Source organism: Zosterops lateralis (assembly GCF_965231275.1).
Source record: "Zosterops lateralis genome assembly, chromosome: 1".
Classification (NCBI taxonomy): Eukaryota; Metazoa; Chordata; class Aves; order Passeriformes; family Zosteropidae; genus Zosterops; species Zosterops lateralis.
The window spans coordinates 42,507,294-42,527,825 of NC_139762.1; the positions used below are offsets into that span (position 1 = coordinate 42,507,294).

The following is a 20,532-nucleotide window of genomic DNA, read 5'->3' on the forward strand; positions in this document are numbered from 1 at the left end:
GAAAAATAAATTAACAGTCGCAACACAGAGGAAGAGAACACTGATACATTTTGACACTTACGACTTGCAGATCAGAGACCTATGAAAACAGTACTGTCCTGTCAAGATTTTAAAAAATGAACAGGATGAAAATAAGCTACAGAATTCTAATTAGGCCTATGCTTCCCTGCCCATCCCTGATATGCCACATGTTGAACTTCTGCTTCTTCCCTCTGCAACTGAAAATCAAAGAGTGAGAGGTCTGACATTTGTTGCTGGGCTGCACTGACCATTAAAAAAATAAATGAGGTGACAGGACATGTTTATGCTAGGTCACCCTATAACTGAGATGAAATCCATGCATTTTTAGGGATGAAAAGGAAAGCATGTACCGAAGCACAGGATTATGACAACATGATCAGAATTATACAGGACAGAGTACCTCGAGACAAAAGCCTGAAAGGACTTGGCTGAGAGCAGTGATGTGCAAATGCAGAGTTTCCATGGGAATAAAGTATTTTGGTTCAAAAAGAAGCTACTTGGAATTCAAAGTGGGGCAACACTTCTAAGGCAAAAGGACCATGTGGTCGTAGTTTTTTCTCCCTTGAAGGAACAAATGTTTTACAATCCTACTCCACTTACACAAGCTTAGTCACAGAATATATAACCATTTCAAAGACAATGGATTTGTAAATGGACTAAGTATTCACACTTTCACAAAGTTTCCTTACTATTGCTGGAAATTGTTAGGCAGTAATAGCAAATGTTCTTTTCCTTGTTGGTCAGTTTTGTTGCTAATTGGCCTCATTATGGCACTACCATCACAGTGATCATCATTACAATATGTTGCAGTGGAACATAAAACACTCAAGAAGTTCAGTCACAATAACTAAATACTATAAGATATTTACAGAACAAAGTCTTTATTTTTGAAGCTAGCTTGGCACTAGACACATTGCCCAGAGAAGCTGTGGATGCCCCATCCCTGGAAATGTTCAGGGCCAGGTTGGATGGGACATTGAGAAAACTGGCCGAGTGACATTGGCATTGTCCCTGTCAATGCCAAGGGGTTGGAACAAGACCATCTTTAAGGTCCTTTCCAATCCAAGCCATTTGATGATTCTGTGATTCTGTGAAATAAGCAGAGCTGTGTACTGTGTCCTGAGCTCTGGACTGTGATCATCAATGCCATTTAGGTGTTAGCATGCTCCCAGCCCAGTTCTCACCCATCCAGACTCCCACTCTCCCATTTTGGGCTCCATTTTGGGGTGGAACAGTATTTTCATGTTCTTTCTAAGCCATTTGGGCTCAGTCATCATGTTCAAAGATGGAAAGAGAATTAAGCCATGTTAAAATAAGCTAAGCTACAGTATCTGGCCCCCAGCTTTGTCTAGCTTTAGAGACACTGCCCCTACACAAGATTCACAGTATTGTGCAGCAGAGGCCCATCTTAAGGCCAAATTGCTGAACTAATTGCCACCTGGAAAGCCCTTTACATTTGTTGGTTTTGAATCCAATGACCATCAGAGGGGGAAGCTGACGTCAGATGCATCTTAGGCTTTGCAGTAACTTATACGTGCGCTTATCTACCAGACGAAGGGATCTGAGCTCTCTCTGAGCTCACTGAGTCTCCTCAGTGAGACTGAAGCCATTTTAATCATTGACGTGTGGCCAAGAGGGGCTATTTTTAAAAAAAGTTCTCCAAAATAGAATAGGTATATATTTAGGTGTGATAAAACTAGAACATTTTTCCATCAATAGAAGCCATTTGACACTACTCAGAAAATCTGTAAAACTTTCAATGGAAGAGTTCAGAACATCAAAGTTTAGTCACCAAATCACCTTTTTTTTTTTTTTTTTTCTTTTTTTTTTTCTTTTTTTTTTTTTTTTTTTTTTTTTTTTTTAGGTGGAAGAGAAATAAAAAAAGCTGCTGCATTTTAGAATCATTAATAATCTCATGTGAATTTTTTCCACAGTGTTTACTCTGACAAGGATAATTTCAGCTCCAGCAGTCTATGCACAAGTGCAATTGATGTGAATATATAGTGGCTTTAAAAACAGTAATAAGACAGTATCTCACTATCTTGTTTTGATTCCTCTTCAGGAAATTATATTTTCATAATTCAGTTACAACTGAATCAAGGACCTGAAAGACATTTTGAATTGTTTCAATATCATCAAGTAGACAAAATGCTGTGAAGTGGGCAAAGTGTGAAGTTGCATGATTTATTAAATTGAGGCCAAAAGAAAAAGGAAGATGCTGAGTATTCAGGAAAGAAAATGGAAAAAAAGAATACCAAGACCAAAATTTCTCAGAGATCCCATTCCTTGCAATATCAGTGACCTGTGCAGATCACAACTAGGTCAGAGTCTCTACAAACCTAGAGGGCAAAAGATGAGAAAATCACAGAGTTCTTACAGGTTGCAAAGCCAAAGGCAGGTCTCAGGAAAGAAGAACATACCCCTACAAAGGCTAAAGGCCAAAATAATAAAGCAGAGGGACAGCTTCAGGTCTCTCTGCCAAGAATCTAAAAGAGCAAATTCCAAGTCCCAGAAATATTAGACAGCAATCCCTAAACAGAGATACCAGTTTAGAGCATATAAGGACATTGGGTATGTGCACACAGATGGAGAGGCCAAGACTGTGAAGCTCAGAATCAAATTTCCAGAATTCAGTATTTAGAGTATCAGTGTTCAGGTATAATAGGAAAGAGACATGGTCATGAATCAAAGAGCCTGGATTTAATTTCCGGCAGCTAACTGGAGGGACCCAGGGCCTCAGTGGTACAGGGCTGGACCTGAAAAAACATGGTTTTTGAACTTTTATATGTCAGAGAAGTCTCTACAAGGTCAATTTGCAGGATGGAAATATAAACGATATTCTCTACAACAGAGATAATTACAGGGATCTCTACGAAGTAGATTAGGGAAAGACGGTGGCAAAAGGATCCTGAATACTAGATCTGATGATCTGTGAATACTAGATCTGAATCTGAATACTAGATCTGTGCTCCATGTAGTATTGTGGCCTTGCCTCTCTACCAGCTCACACAGCAGGTGCCACAACAGGCACATCACAGGTCACACTGGTTGTGCACATCCTCCATCAGCAGCCTCTGCAAAGCAGGAGAAAGGACAGGGTGTTTCTAGTGGATGGCTAAGGCAAAGGACAGTCAGGTGGGAAAAATGAGACGCAGTGCCATGGCAGGAGCAGGCAGGAGCCTTTGAGAAACTGAAATTTGACTGGTCTGTGATTTCCTTAATCTGAAATAAAAAGAACACATTATCCTTTTAGGAGGAATAAAGCTTGGGGCTGTTAATCATAGTGACAATCATCCTAATAACATCAGAAAAATAACCCTAATAACAACCCACAATAACTGAAAGGTCAAAGGATTGCTGCTAGGTTTAGCTAGGGAAATTCACTTGTGGTTTTAATTAATCACATCCAGCTGGCTTAAAAACTGTTATTTGGGCTCTTTTGAGCATGTCTCACAACACATTCACTAAGCCTCCCTATCCTAAACTGTAGGGAGGGAATTTATGATTGTCACTGATGACCTAAAAGTACAAACACCAACATAATGAGTCTGCCTGAGCTACCCAAACTTGACTGTACCCCTCACGTATGTGCAGCTGTAGATATTGTGGGGGCTAGCTCTCAATTTCTCAGACCATTTGCCAGGCAGGAGATAGTCTCAATGAAGCATACAAAGAGGAGAAACCAGGACAAGAGGCTTCCTTGATGGAAAATATCTGATCAGATTTCTCCAGTATCAAAAGCATACAAACAGATCTTTCCGTATTCATCTTGTCAATAATTTACAATTAAATTAGCATACACTTAAAATCTCCTACCCACAGATGGACTGGAAAACTTCCATGAAGCATTACACAATCAAAAGGACAAGTGGATGTTAGATTCAAGAGACCAGGGATCAAAAGCAGGAAGCTGCAGCCCTACAGACAGAAGGGTCTAATAAGAGACTCACACTAACATTGACAAGAAGCTTCAGCTCGCAGCAGAGAGCAGCATGAAGCCACCATTGGATGGAACTTGCTTTCTGATGTTCAGCTAAGAACAGAGACAGATGACAGGACTGAAATGGGCTCTGTCACAGTTAAGGGACCAACTTTATTCTCCCACTGATGCTATAAATATTCCCTTGATTTAACTGTTTTCCAGGAGTAAGTGCACAGACATGTCAAGAGAGAGACACTGCTTTTTTTTTTTAGCAGGATTTCAAAATTGCAGTCTCAGTGACTTGCTTTTAGGGGGGCATGTAAGTGCCAACTCAGATTGGCAAATCATGTTTCTAAATTGCCTCCTTTGAAGCCCCACACTCGAAAGTAGCACATCTTGACAAGCAGAAGAGAATTATGGTATTTACCAATGTGTAAAAACTCACAGTTGGTAGAAATATGTATAGTGTATAGTGTATGGATAGAAAGTGAAAAATACTAGGCAGTGCTCAGTTAGCCTTCTGCACTGCAAAATGCACTGTGGTCTGCTCTGTTTTCTTGTGCATAGCAGGGTAACAGCTCTCCAGGCAAAGCACGGGGATGTTCAGTGCTGCCTCTGACATTTTCACCTACCTTGTACATTTGAGCAAGCATTGTACTGACCCTGCTACAACTATTCAAGGTTTTGGTAAAGGTCATGTAGATTTCTATAGTGACAAATTCAAAAATAAAACTGATGTAAGAACTGTGTGAGGAAAAAGAAGTCAAATGTGAAACTTTCTGGCCTGCAACAAAATGGGTTCCAATATCCAAAGCACCGTGCGTGAGCTGGAACTGTCTGAGACACTGCTGCTGGATATTTCAACAACTTCACTATATCATCAAAACTTGCATCCCATAAAAAAACACCTGTCTCAATGCAATCCAACATGTTTTCAAGCACTGCACAGTTACAATCTGGAATCCTACTAATTAAGCCTTGAAGGTGAAAAAAATAATCCCCTGCAGAGATCATTCAGATTTTCTAAACTTTCTAAACTTTCCTCTAACTAGTTTTCTTTGTGTAACTTGTACAGCTGGCACCTAACATATATTACTGTGGTTTTCTTGGCACGAGGCTGCAATGGCAGAAGGCCATGTTGTTCAAGTGAAATAGATCCTAAGTACCAGATGCACAGAAGGGCTGGGGCATATACATTTCACTTCTCCTTGTTTTTACCACCCTACCCTGAAGCTTGGATACATAAAACTACTGGTTGTCCTCTTCCCCTCTTGGCATATAAACCCTGAATTCCCTCAAGGGACTCAAGCGTAAATGAGTGAGTGTTCCTTGAGCCTCTGGAATACTTCTGGCCATGCACACAAATACTTAACATCACTTGGCAGTGAAGTGCCAAGCCCTGCTGGGTTCCACCAGTTGTTGTTCCATCTGAGGGGTGATCCAGCTGGTGGACTATCAGCACGTCTAAAGGAGGAATGTTATTCTTGCCTTTGGAAGCACAGCTAGCAAACCACTGTTCCCCTTTTTGTACCACAATCTAGTGGCAAATTCAGCAAGTGAAAACATACATTTACAGCCATCTTCTGACTGATGGGATTCAACTGGCCCCTCAAAAAACTTCTCTTACCACAAGGGTTTGCCAATTTTATGGGGCAGAAGCTCTTATAACCTCTCTGATTGAGTTAGCTTCAATTTGCACTAAAAATTAAAAGCTTATTGAGTGAAGAAAAGTAACTTAACTCTGTCACCTAGTGGTCAGGATTCTTTCCATGGAGTTTGCAGTCCCAGGTCAACAGGAGTGATTACAAATTTTGCAATGAAAAGTTACAATAGAGAGTCAACATCGGTGAAGGGATGATAACCCAGAACTCCACATGGAGGAATCATTGAACACAAGGCATACCCCTTAAATCTTTCATTATTTAAAAAAAAAAAAAAAAAAAAAAAAAAAAAAAAAAAAAAAAAAAATCCACCACAAATAAATGAATGAGGGAGTGTAAAAAAAGCACCAACCCTTATCCTCATATCCTCAGACCAGGGCAGTCTCAGTGAGAGAGATGGGTTAAATTCCACTCATCAGAGCAGAACAAAATGCCCCAGTGTCTCTGTGTGCTGGTTATTACCTCTGAGCTGTTTTGCTGCTGTTTCATTCTTCAAACATAAAGGAGCAACACAAACCTAGTCTTAAGAAAAAATGCATCCTGCAAGCTGAAGGGTGGCTGAAAGATAGCAAATCTCACACTCTCACAATGTACGAATTTGTATTCTAACATTTGTACCCAGGGACATTGGGAGTCTCTGAGCTCGGTTACTTTGCCATCCAGCAACCATTTTACCGGTGCAAAGGACACCTGGAGAGTCACTGTGCTGTTCTGTTTAGGCAATCATCTTCTGCTTGTTTTCTTCCACACGGAGAAATCTCTGAGTCATCAGCATCATTACTGCCTTCTTTTTGCTTACCTAGCCTCATTAAAAGGATTAGACGTATCAGCAAGGGGCAGCAATTTAACCAGTACATACTTTACAAACAAAGCTACACCAATTTCTTCCACCTCCTCTGATATTTTTGCCACGTGAAGAAACACTGTGGCCTGATTTTCTCTATGCAGGACTTCTGTTCTTGGAAAGGCAGTGCTTTTATTTGATGTCTTAAATGCAAAATGACCACGCATTTTAATTCTTTCCATCAGCCTAACATCTCTATCTATAGTAATTTGAAGATGCTTATCATTCCAATGACCAGGCAATTACCCCATACATGGCAGAGAACATTAAATGCTCCTTAAATCCCATTACAGCCACAGGAAGATGAGTCACTGGATGGCAACTAAAATAACCATGGCACTGAGGTTGTTTTCAGTGACAGTTGCACAAAGATTATGAAAAAAGTCAGCATAAGTGACATCAAGAGTGTACTACCTCTTTTCAAAATAAGATAATAACCGTGTTTGAGATTAATGTCTCAAAGATCACAAAGTATATTTATGCTCACGCCAAAATACACTGCAAATATCCAAAATGCAAGGAAAGCCAACTTTGCAAAGCTGTCAGAGTACAGAGCAGTGTTAGGGTACACAAGTCAAGTCTTATACAGCTGAATGATAGATTTGGCCAGGGAGCATTAAAGGTGAGGCCTGTTCTGCCTCAACAATAAAATTGATGTAACAGTTATGGGGAAAGACAGCCCTTCCCCTCAGTAGGGAATTCAGTCTCATTCTCTTTTTTACTCAGCTAGGGCAGCATTTGGTGCTGACCAGGAAGGGGGAGTATCACCTACTGCCCTTAAAAGCACTGTTCCATTTCAGAAGAAAATTATTTTCTTGCCAGTTTGCTGTATGAGCAGGCACCCTGCCTATCCTGCCAATCTACCTATAAGCAGCTTGTAAGCCTGATGTGATACAGTGTTTCATATTCGAGGATAGGCGCAGAGAATTCTTTATCTGTGGGTTCTGACTAAGCTGATACTTGCTACTCTGAAGTGAATGCTAAAGTCCTTATTCCTCTTGTCTCAATGGGATTTCTGCCAGTGAGGTATCAAGGCATAAGGGTGCAGTTCTTGTGGTTTCTGCTGTTCTCAGCTGCATCTTAAAATTCCACAGCTATTGTTAAAGAATTCTAATGAATAAGACTTGGCACAAAGTAACAGGGCAAGCTTTAGATCTTCTGTTTATTGCATTTCATTTAGTGAACTTCCTTGCATGGAATTAAAGATTCAGCTTTCTACAGCAGCAGCAAATATTTTGATTTCTAATAAAAAAAAATCATGTTGATTATTCAGGCCAATGGATCCACAGCAACCGTGACATTACTTGTGACAAGTGATGGGAACAGTGGATATTTTTCGCTAGAGATAGTAAATTGGAAGACAGCTGAAAAATGGAACCAGCACTGGAAGAGATTAATGAGGAACTAAATGATTTACAAGTACCATGTCCTCATTTGACTGGGAATTAGATAAATTAACCAAAACAAAATCAATGCTTTAATGAAGCTGAAGGGCAACTCCACAAATATATTATAAATGGACTTGGAGACAAAGGGGGGGGAAAGAGAGATGGGGAAAAGCGAGCAAAGAAAAAAATGACAGCCTACATGTAAAATGTGCTTAGCAACCCAATGGAAAGGGTAGCAATTCAAGCAGAAACCCTTAGTGCTGTTTCCTGAAGGTGACAGGCAGGGAAGGAGAAGCTGGTAAAAGATAGTTGATACATCTGTTAATAAGAGGATACCTTGTATGTGGAGAAATCTCATAGGAGAACAGGGTGATGCTACCAAAACTATAGGAGTAGTTCAATTTTAAACATAACAAATTGGTTGGATATAGTGTTGTAAATGTCAGTGGTAGAGGGAAATTTAGCCTATATTAAGGAACGCACCTTCAAGGATCAAGGACACATATTCCTCCAGAAACCAAAAAAAAAAAAAAAAAAAAAAAAGTCATGTAACTTGTCCTACTTCAGCAAGCTTCCACAGCCACAAGATGAAAAATATTGATTCTGCACCAAAAATAAGTTCTATATGAAAAGGAATACTTCTTGGGGACCTGAAAAACATTACCATATAGCAGGATTGTTGCAAAGGAAATAGTAATGCTGTTTTTCAATAATTATCATCACCAGTTCCATTTCTTGACCACTGAATTCAATCTTAACCTTGAAAAACCAGAAAAGGAGCTACAGCTCAACAGAGAATGATCAGTTATTTATATATTTATGGTCATCCCTCCAACCTGTTGTTTTAGTAACACAATTTTCACTGACTCTTGAGCTGAGGGCTGTTCATACTTAGTCAGCTTAAGCATTTTAGGAGGTCTACTTATTGGTTTGTTTCCAGCATTCAGGTCCCTAGAAACTGGGAAAGGATTCTCAGAAAATTTTTACAGGCCAAGTTGCCCCTGCAATTCCTTAAGGTAATTCAGCTATATCTTGTTAATAAAACACCTGTAAGACTTTATATCAGTTTTATCTTTGGTGGGAATTTGCAACTGCAATAGCCATGTTTGAATAACATAGTCTATACTGTTTGACCTGCTTAAGGCTTCCTGCTCTAACACTTAAAAGTGCACATAATAATTAATATGTACATTACTGAAAGCATATTCTTTTGATGCTTTTCCCAGTTACGTGTAAAACTGAAATAAATTCCAATTCTTCTGGTTCAGACACCAAACCAAGAAATGGAAAAATATTTTAACACTAACCTATTTGTTTTCAATTTGAATATTATCTGTAGACCACATCCAAATATTTGCTTGATCAGAGAGGAACAATGAAAATCTGGATGGCTTCAGACCTTTTGTGAAGGAAGGTGTCTGTCCTGTCTCATCTGCTGCTATAAATGCTCCTGTATTATGCACAGTAAAAATATTATGCAAGGAAGAGTCAATACACACCATCCTAGAGATGGATAACAAGTGCTGTTCCAAGATGTGAGAACCACTGTTGTAAGTGGTTCCTAGATTTAACACTTCCTCATACAAAGTCCAAGCAAGAACCACTGGATTTCAGGCTATTAATGGAGAATGGGATGATACCTTTCCTTTCTTTGTTGTAGTAAGTTCCTTTCTGAATGAAATCCCTGATTAATGGTTAGGTTTGATGATCTTGGAGGTTTTCTCCAATCTTAATGATTCTTTGATTCTGTGATTCTAATCCTAAAAATACTCATGTTTGGAAAAATATTAGAACTATTCTTGTCATTATTTCCATCTTGTTGTTGTTGTTGTTGTTGTTGTTGCAGTTGCAGCCAACAGAATTTGCTGAATTAATCTCAAATTCAAATATTGTTCTGACCAACCAAATAAGACCGATTTATTATTGAAGGAAGGGAGGTAGGAAGCAGGCAGGATGCAATTCTGCTTTGGGTAAAGATATTTTATAGGTTGTGTATGTGTAAAAAAAGGTTAAGGATGGGGACCATGAGATGAGCTGTCCTTTTAGTGTGACATATAGCAAATTTTAACAGCATCCTTAGAACGACTGGAGAATGAAATTCATCTCTGTGTAGAAAATTGCACTTAAGCTTTCAAAACAAGGCTATAAGTGAGAGATAATGGCTGTATATACCTTTTCCTGGGTCATGAATGGAGCTGAATTTCCTCCCAAGGGTTTAGGATAAATATGAATACTCTTCTGAAAAACTACAGAAATGCCACAGGTAAGCAAAAAAAGAGTTGTTTTCATGAAGGTGAAACAGAAAGGTGTTGTGAATTCCTGCACTCTTGCAGAAGTGCCCTTAGTGTACATGACACTTCCTGGTAAGTGTGCTCATGCTGTGCCACTTCACCGCTTGGTAGGCACAGCCAAAAAAGCCACGTGGATTTTTTTAGTACTTACTCCTGAGGATTTTCCTTTTTATTCCATTTCACTGCTTAGGTGGAACAGAACAGAAACACACTCACCAAAATATCATGTGTTACTGGTGCTATTTCAAAAAAGGGCAGTTAAAGAGAGATTCCTCATCTGGCTAAAAAGTTATGCAAATTTTGCTGGACACATAATCAATGCTTTCAGTGGGGCATTCTTAAAAGATTCATAGATCCTCTAAAAGCGAGATCCAGTTTTTTATCCAATCAGCATGCAAGCACATTTTTTTTCAAGGATTTGAACATCACAATAATGTTGTCATGGAGCAGCCCAAAAGAATATTTATCCAATTACATCAAGTACCCATTAAAGTCCAGTTTTGCAAGGCAATGAGTAATTTGATGAGAGCCTAAGTTGTCTCTGTGCTTTGCATAAAGGTTCTCAGACTGCAGCAGCAGGATCGAATTGAAGGAAAAACAATACAAAGGTGATAAGAAGAAAAGAAGAACTACATTACTCTTCTGTTCTGCCTTGAAGATACTTGCTATCAATGTTGATAATGTTACAATGAAATTAAATCTATTCTACAATGTTGTATTCTCAAAACAAACATTTTTCTCAAAAGAAACACATATTTATTTATTCTCTTCATATAAACATCATGCCTATCTGGAAGAATCAGAGTTGTAAAAGGAGTAACTTCTGAAACGCAGGGAACTTGTTACGTTCTTCCCACGTCTCCCTGAAAGTACACAATAATCTGAACTGTTGGTCTCAGCAGGCAGGCAATGATGGAGCACTGAAGTCACTGCTCGTCTGGTAAAGAAATTACTGATCTCTGTGTGCAGGGACAGTAGTGCTTCCTCACTTCCCTTTGAAGAAGGAGCTCCACCTGCCAGGACACACCATGCAGTGAACAAACACCTCCAACACAAACCACCACCAGGTGGGCACTTACTGCAGGTAAGGCATCTGTGGGAATGCTGGGAACATGAAACACCAGCAAGAAAACATGAGTGCATGTGAAAAGGAGGCAGCAGGAGGAAGAGGAGAAAGGACAAAGTCATCTACCAGGTCAGAGGTGCAAGTGAAGAGATGTTTGTAGCTTTGTGATTCTTCCCACCAAAACCAGCAGGACCAAAATGTTTCCTGGTGTTTTTAGAGATAAATTTGAATAAATTGGAAGCTGTGAGAAAAACCTCAACATGATATCGCTCTGATAGACCATTGAGCTGTACAAGAAGGAAAATCATGTTCTGAATGAGTGAAAAGCTCCAGCTGACCTGCCATCAATACGCTAAATGAGCCATCCTTACTCTCCACTGGCCCTGGGACAAATGACAGACATGCTGGCAGATTCAGAGTGTCAGGCACATATAACATACACCCCGTGACTCCTTATCCTGTAGAGGACTCAGGACTAATCTCTGCACTACTGGGTGACACTGCTGAAACTTCATAAACCATTCCACCATAGGACAACAATTTTTTAGAACAAAAATTTTTTAGAACAGAGATCAAGAGGAGGAGATCCCGAGGACAAATTATTTGAAGTATTTCAGCACCCCATGGTATTCATACTCTTATGAAGATCACACAAAATATTTGATGGAGCAACCAGAAGTGCCAAGGTGTAAAACATACACTTCACTATTAAATTTTAAAGCTTTAATTACAAAAATGTGTCTAACTAACTCTAGCTGGCACCTTTACCTCTGTGGTAATGAGAACAAAAACAACAGAACTTGAGAGAATTAACTACTCTTTCATTTCTTTGGATAAAGGCAAAGGCATAAATCTTGTAATTAAGGGAGAGTTTGAACTGCCAGTGTTTGAGCCAGACAAACTAGATCTGTCTTGCACGTAAGCAGGGGCTTATAACCTTGGTATGATAGTTAGGACACACACTCATTAATGTCTGTCTAGAGCTATAATATGAGTATTCCTTTACACATCTGTGCCTTTCATTCTCCATTCACAGGCTTTTAAACTAGCTTTTTTTGGCTTGCCACCTGCCTTCTCATCTATTCAGGAAACCAGCTCACTTTGTGGACTCAATGCCAACTTCACGCCGAGGGTTGGCACACTGTCTGTGGACTCTGAAGCAGGAAGGGAGCTCAGATCATACAGAGTCCTTGTACTATTTCTCCAAACACACACAACATCTATCCCTCATAACTATACCTGAGGGAAAACTAAGAAAGTAAGTGGAGCTCAGAAATGTAGTAGCAGCTGATGGCAGGTGTGTCCAGAGGTCCTTCCTGCTGGAATCTTCTCTGACAGGGGACAGAACTGGATGTTTAAGGAGGACAACAAGAATGGAGTTAACACGTAGAGAAACTATCCAAAAGTGGATGGAAACCATTAGCACTATATAGCTTCATGAACTATTGATGACGTATTTTTATTTTTTAGTCCATGCATTTGCCCTATCACTTTTAAAACCTGCATAGACTTGCCAGGTACAGAATGACACTTTGCCCAGGCAGACATAATTTTTACCTAACTGTTGCTGTCTTGAATATCTGGTCTAGCCCATTTTCTACAGTTTCTATATCAGATGGCAAACCCAGGGTTTTCAGAGAGAAATTCCACTCATCATAAGATTAGTTATTGCAGATGCTGGGGATGAGTTACCTCCTGGAGATGTTCTTTCCTCCATTAACTTAGAAGAGAGCCTAATGAAAGCCTCACTTGTGACAGCTATAGCTAGGTGACACAGTTGCATTGCCAAAAGAATGCTTCTGGAATGCAAAGACACCTTTGCTCTAAATGGGTGATCCAAGGAACGCAGGAAATACAGTCAAAAGGGATCTTGAGAGGGTCCCTTTAACTATACAGAGATTCTCTAAACATCTCAACTGAGTGATGCCATTGCTCTTTAGGATGGAGCTAGTTACTGGAATGACCTACTCACAGAACATGTTTCCTTAATAAAGTCCAGGGCTCTGAAAGAAAGAAAACTGAAATTAGTACAATATTTGACAACATACTTGACATTTCCAAGAGAATGCTCTATATAACAATAACAAAAACAACAATATAATGTTTCAGGAAAGCTGAATCTGATTATGCAGTGAACTGCTAAACAGGAACCTGAACAGAATCTTTAAAGGGGGGAGATAATTAAGCAAATGTTCAAGAGACAGAGCCTCATAAGAATGTCAAATGTCACAATTATCCATTTACTTGATAAAACAAGTGCTCTGTTGATTAAATTTTATTGCTCTCACTGCTTCCTGCTTTAAAGATTAAAACATCAGAATCAATTCTAAGACATCATATTTTTAGGAAGGGAAAGAGGATGCCTGTGTCAGCAGAGGTCCTCAGACAAATTCTGAGCCACTCCTGAGGGCCTGTAACACCTGCTGCCAATGACAATCACAAAACCCTGAGTTTTGTGGCCTGTGCTGGTAGGAAGGATGGGGAGGGATTACAGTTCTGGTTTCATCTGACCTTCTTTTGGGAAATCTAATCCACCCACCAACACCACCATTCAATGTAGCAGCCCTCACCAGCCATAAAAGGTGGCCACTGCAGGAGGCTGGGTGAAGGACATGGCACTTATACTCTGCTTTTCTGGAGTACCAGCTATCACTTAGCTTTAGGCAAACATGAAAAAGTCACAACCATTTGTGCTCCAGTCTGGTTTACCATGGTCTTTCCATCTCAGTGTAATTTTATGCATCAGCACAAAGCTGGAGTGACACAGAAGTTATTTCAGCCCTGGCTATTTAAAGTTTCACATAGATGAGCTGTTACAGTAGGTCTGTTTACATGAGAAGAGGGACATTGTGATTTACAGCTCATGACAGAATTTGGAAAGGCCAGCTGCTTTCACTCTGTATTACACTATCGTTGGCTCTAGCATGAACCTGACCCATCAGTTTTGGAAATCCCTCTGTTTCTAGATGAGGCTATTTCACATCTTGCTAGTCATGTGTAGCAACAACAGCTACTGCTTCTGCCACCAAATCCAGATGCATCAACTCCAGGCTTCTCACCTGCTTATTCATTGTTGTGACTGAGCTATGCCCTGCATGGTGTGGAGCACTGCTCTCACACTTGTCCTGGGTTGTAGTGTAGGATGTACACAAAGTATTTATTCTATCACCATGTTGTGGTTTGAAAACAAAACGAGTGAGAGGCTCCAAGTCAGAGATATAATTTAATGAGAAGAAAGGTAAAAAGGTAAAAATAAAATAAAATAAATGCGATAACACAAAGAATCACTGACAGGGTCAGAATACAACCTGAGCAGGATGGTGGAAGCAGTCCAGGTGAAGTGCTCTTCCTGAAGCAGTGATCCTGTAGAGAGGTCTGGGAGCTCTGGTCCTCTGGGAATCCAGTGGGTAAGTGCCCACTGCACTGTCCCAAATCCCAGCTTATATCCAGGTGAGAATGCTTGGCTCCTCCCCCTGGGCAGAGCACCTCACGATAGCATGAGAAGTGTGAAATGTGTCCTTGATGGCCCATTAACAGAGATAACCCCTGGAGGGAGTTACCTGTGACTCATGGGCCATTAGCAGGAGACACCCCAGAAGTCATTAGCAGAAAAACACCCCAAAGGCGTTAATGGGCCATTAGCAGAAAAGGCAGGGGGCTTGGGAAAACACTAGCCCACCTGGTTTCAACAGTTCATGAAGATGGTGATAGAATAAATACTTTGTGTACATCCTACACTGCAACCCAGGACACACCATCTTCATGAACTGTTAAACCAAGTGGGGCAGTGTTCTTCCCAGGCCTCCTGCCTTTGGACTATCTTCTGCTAATGGCCCACCGACGCCTCGCCCATGACTCACAGGTAACTCCCTCCAGGAGTTATCTCTGTTTAATGGGCCATCAAGGACCCACTTCACAACTCATCATCCCATTGTGAGATGCTCTGCCCAGGGGGAGGAGCCAAGCATTCTCACCTGGATATAAGCTGGTATGTGGGACAGTACAAGCAGCCCTTACCTACTGGATTCCCAGAGGACAAGAGCTACCAGACCTTTCTACAAGATCACTGCTTCAGGAAGAGCACCTCATCTGGACTGCTTCCACCATCCTGCTCAGGTTGTATTCTGACTCTGTCAGTGGTCCTTTGTGCTGCTGCATTTATTTTATTTTATTTTTACCTTTTTACCTTTCTTCTTATTAAATTGTATTTCTGACTTGGAGCCTCTCACTCGTTTTGCTTTCAAACCACGACAACACTACATTGTCTCTGAGCTTCTTGGCTCAAGCTTTCAGTGGACTAGAAGCAACTTTAAGCTTATCAAGGGTCTTCTTGCTCCATCTCTATAGTGGAAAAGAAGAATGAGAACAGTGTAGCAATTGCAGCTGAGCAGCAGCAGCTGCAATCATGATACCTGTGGGGATTCCTGGGGAGTTAAAGCAAGTATGAGGAAGGAGAAGGAGAAAGTAGGAGCTCCTTCAATCATCTTTTGATACACACAGATGTACAGGAGCTGAAGCATGCTCAGCCTGACATGTGCCAAAGGACAGTGAATATCATTATCTCTGTTGTGCTACATTTTGTCCTTAGCAGCACAATTACAAACTCCCAAAGACTTAGGCCAGTTTACAGAAAAAGAAACCCAAAGTTAGAGCTATATTTACACACTGGCATCAAATGGTGAGTGGCAGCTGTTGCAGGTTGAGAAGCTTTCACAGTTAACCCGCCCATGTCTCAACATAAACTTAGCTGCTCAGGTCTGTGCTTCTATTCCTAAAATCCTTGTTTGGTGGACCCACTTTCACCACACTCCAAATCCCAGCTCTGCCTGCTCATTAGCTTCTGATTCAGTAACTTGCCAACTAGCCTTGTGTTCAGATGAGCTACACACAATTCCATCAGAGCCTGATATCACCTCTCACTGTGATTTCAACTGCTGAGCAGATTAACATTCAGAGGACACAAACAATAAACATTTTGCTTCATTACATCTGACAAATAGATAAAATGGATTCTAGAAGTCCTCCCAATCTCATCCTCTTTCTTTACTGTTTTTGATATAGTAAGCCACAGTGTCCCAACCATGGCATATTTCTCTTACATTCCACTTACTTCACCGTGAAATGACTCAATTCAGCTAAGAGGATTTGAAATACACACCAAAAGCAGTGTAAAACAGCATCCTTACCAAGTGTGGAAAAAGAAATACAGTTCATAAACAGAGTAGAAAGCATATTTAAAACAACTTCTAATGAACTCCAGAGGCAGCAGAGCTTGAACCAGACAACATACCCCTGACATCAGCATCAGCTTTCAAAAAAATCACATTGTCCACGGGTCATATATTTCACTGCATCTCTGAAGAAATGCTAAATCAATAAAATAGCTAAAGGTTGCCGATGAATCAGGCAGTGTTCTATAAAAAGCTAAGCATTATTGCTGCGGGGCAACTTAAGAGCTGAAGAAATATTTGCAAGGAAAAGGCCATCCCTCCCACTGGAACCCATTCATATTCAGTCATTTGACACATTCCAGTGGACACCAGTGAGCAGCACCAGGAGCTGGAATCATGCTGACCTGCTTGCTCTGCTACAGCAGCTTTTCTTGATGATGTGGGGTTCCTTACACACTGTCAGTTTGATTTCTTGAGTGTTCCCCCTCCCTGAGCCTGGATTTTAGCACCGTTATGAAAACTCAAGCTTGCATTGGCAACACATACACCAATTAATGTCTGTGTTCCCTCAGCACCCCTATGTCCAGATTGCACATTCCATACTCAGCCTTCAAAGGGCCACAAAATTACCCATACCTGGTAACTGTGAAATCAGAGCTGGGAACTTTTTAACAATTCACAGCAGATCTTTGGTTTAGTTGTTTCTGTATATACCATAAGATGCCATCTTCTTGCTGAGGGCAACATACAGAGGATAATAAAAGCAACTTTGATATTCTAATGCAAACCCAGAAACTTAGCTTATTGATGTCATAGAATACTTTTGGGTTTTTTCCTTCATATGCTGTCATCCATTTTACTGAGTCCTTAGAAATCAGACTATCATACTCATCTGACTCAGTTACCAGAGAAGTAAAAAAAAAGTATGTGTCTATTTCCTGAACTCCTGCAGAACACTTTGATCTTTTTAGGCTATCAATTTTAAAAGAGAGAAAAGCAGTCTAAAAGTCAATTCAGTGTTGATGAGTAGGTTAAGAACTACTGGAACTAAGATTATTTTAATTTCATGCAAAAGCTGGGACTAGAACTTTTATCTCCCAATGTAAACATTCTAAAAAGTGCTCTCTTTTCAGTCATGGGAACATACAATTTCTGCAGTAGTTTCAGAAAATAATAATCCACTCCAGAAATATATAGTTCATATATCTTGGCAACACAGTTCTCTATTCCGCTTTCCTGTTGCTAAAAATACAGATTTTTCACAACCATACTTTCAATATGCATTTAATATTTACATAAAGGCTGCTTTTGACAAACAGGGCTTTTGGATAAGCCTCAGTGAGCACTGTGTTCAGCTCCATTATCTACAGTATCACGGCACTCTGAAGATATATCCTCCCACTGTTACCACCAACATTGACACAAAAAAAGGAGTCTTATTGTCCTCACAGTCACTCTCCTGCAAGCTTCACAGTTGGGAAAAGCCAATCTCACCTACATGTCATTACTCACCTCTAAGAAATTGAAAGTGCAGGGCAATGTCAGAGAGAATTTAGGCCTTATACATGACTTACTTATAAATGTGGTTTAAGTTTGGTCCTGCATCTATACCTCTCTTCCTCTGCACACTTCCATGCTAGACTCACTTCACATAGGCAGTTAGCAATGGCAAAGACAACATTTTCAAGCAGATGACTTTGTGGGTGACCAAATGCTCACCAGCTAAACATACATCAAAATTGTTTTCCTTATTTTTTAGGAAGGCAGCCCAGAAAGACTTATGGATTCCAAACTGTTTACCACCATGTGTATTTCAACATTGTGCTTGTAGGCAGATGGTGATTAAATACTTGGTTTTAGCTACCCGTTCTGTGGAACATTTACCTACAATGCATCAGTTTTTTCTCTCTCCTGTTGTAGACCCACTGGATCCTCACAATGTAGAAATATTTTCCATTTCTTCATATCTTTCTGATGTTAGACTCTGAGATACTGGGCAATGAGAAGCAATGTCAGACAGTATATGGCTAATTAGTCTCCTTGTAAATTCATCAGGCATTTCCATTTAGCATTGCTGTGATTTTTATCCCCTTGAAATTATCCTTTTGATTCCAATTGCATTCTATGATTTTCCCAAGCAGAGCATTTATCTTTTAATAATTTTAAGCATTTCTGCAAAGTAGTCATCCTTTTAGGCCTAATATTAAAAAATAAATAAATAAATAAATCCTCTGCTGCACAGTATTTTTTGTCATTATGCTGTATGCCTTTTGTACAACACCAATTTCTTTTTCATATTCAAACCTGACACAAGTGACATAAGTGGGTGGGATGATGAGGAAAAATCAGTCCATGTATCTTCAAGCTCAGAAATATTAAACCAAAAATTAATTAGGCCTAAGTATGTAAAGCTCTACTGCAGGAATGACAAAGCAGAGCATCTCAAATGTTGAATGTGTTTCTTACAAGTGAACATTTACAGATGCAGAGGGTACAGTACAGAAGATCTTTCTTTTTTTTTTCCCCCACAAATTCTGAATCCCAGAATGTCATTAACAACACCAAGTCACTAAGTTTAACAAAGATAGGCGTTCTTGTAAAATTCTCATCAAATGTAACATTTATATCCTTCACCCATACAAGTCTTTAGTATTAACACAATAACTATTCCCACAAAATAACTGCAGATTAGTTTGCATTGTTCAACATTTATCAGGCTCTAAAACAAGCACAGAGCATACCTGGAGTGAGATCTTTACCCCTCCAAATTTTTGTGGAGTGCATCTTGTGGGTTTTATTGTGGTGGAAGGAGAAATCTATGAGGAGAACCTTAAATACGGTATTTTTAGATGAGCAATATATATACCGACAAGCTGCTAACATCAGGGTGAATTTTGCCACTGATTTCCAAAGTTGTTAGGCAAACCCTAAAAAGTGTATTGAACATATTCCCATTTCTTCTTCATGAGTGCAAATAATGCTGGGCACAGCATGACTCCTCCTGCTTGGGTGTTAAATGGAGGCTGGAAAAAGCAGATGGCTTTTTGTTACTGGTATGCTGAGGGTACTACAGGGAAAAGACAGCTAAGGATCTAACTAAATCAACATTTCTGCAGTAAAAAAATGAGCCAGTGGTAGAATGTGTGCAACTTTCATAGCATTATTTGTGTTTCTTTAGGCTTGGGATATGGTATTGTAGTGGTATCATCTCCCTGCCTGAAGTGTGTCAAATATTAAGTGTACAGGTTCTGAAAGAAACAGACTGTTAAAAAAGATATATGAATGGTGAAATCTTTAAACAGTTGATGACTATGCCTACAAGACCTTTACAGATGATATATTATGGTATGTATCTCCATCTTTTTCTCCCCACACTATTCAAAATGTTAAAACTGTCTCTGATTATGATTTGTGTCTGAGCTAAGAATACAGAAGCTGATCAGCTACACCTGCTTTATCATACTTCTCAGTAGGTGTAAACTGAGCTATTTCTACTGTATTTTTCAGGTTGAAGTTTGCTCTTTTTGCCTCCAGAAGAACACTGGTTTTGCAGTTGGTGACTTGGAAACCTGCTCTGGCATTAGGATCAAGGAAAACAGTTCACAATTGCCAAGCACCAAGGATGTCAAACTTTGGACCCTACTCCAGGAATGAGCTGCCCAAGCTCACACACTGCACTACTGGGCAGGCCACTGAAGGGCTTGGCTACCACTGGACTCTCACATTAGGTCCTTGATGTGAGCATAAGTAACTAAGTACTCCAGCACGTTCAGTTAAACAAGGTCAGAAAGAAGAAAATTAATGTCACATTACATTTGATCTGGTGTCAGTGAGGTTCATTTTCAACAGAGGTTATGTCAGTAGGGCTCAGGTCATTGAAATCTTCCAGCCACTCTTCTTGTCTGATTAATTTCACTTTTTATTTGATACCTTTCAGGTGTGGTGGAGTTTGCTAAAATTCTCTGGCCACTGTGGAGTAGAATAATGCACTGTAATTTTGCCATTTGATTTTAAATCTCAGGTGAAAAACAGCTGTTCCCCAACTCTATAATTTGCTGTGACTGACTACTCCTTTTACTGTTATTTATCCAAGTAGCTATATTATTTAACTCTGTGAAGCACACTGGAATGCAGTCTACCTGGAGAACACTAGTAAGTGGAGAATGAA

General features: G+C 39.9%; 1 protein-coding gene across 1 annotated transcript in view; it reads right to left on the reverse strand.

Annotated features, from left to right (window-relative positions):
• The window catches only part of GADL1 (glutamate decarboxylase like 1), a 113,701-nt gene extending 95,431 nt beyond the window's left edge, over nt 1–18,270 (reverse strand). The window contains exons 1-2 of the mRNA XM_083873966.1: nt 18,249–18,270; nt 13,166–13,196 (exon numbers count right to left, since the gene is read on the reverse strand). Of these exons, the coding sequence (XP_083730092.1) occupies nt 13,166–13,172 (7 nt within the window). The 5' untranslated portion in view covers nt 13,173–13,196; nt 18,249–18,270. The remainder of the gene's footprint in view (nt 1–13,165; nt 13,197–18,248) is intronic.
• Nucleotides 18,271–20,532: the final 2,262 nt, after the last annotated feature.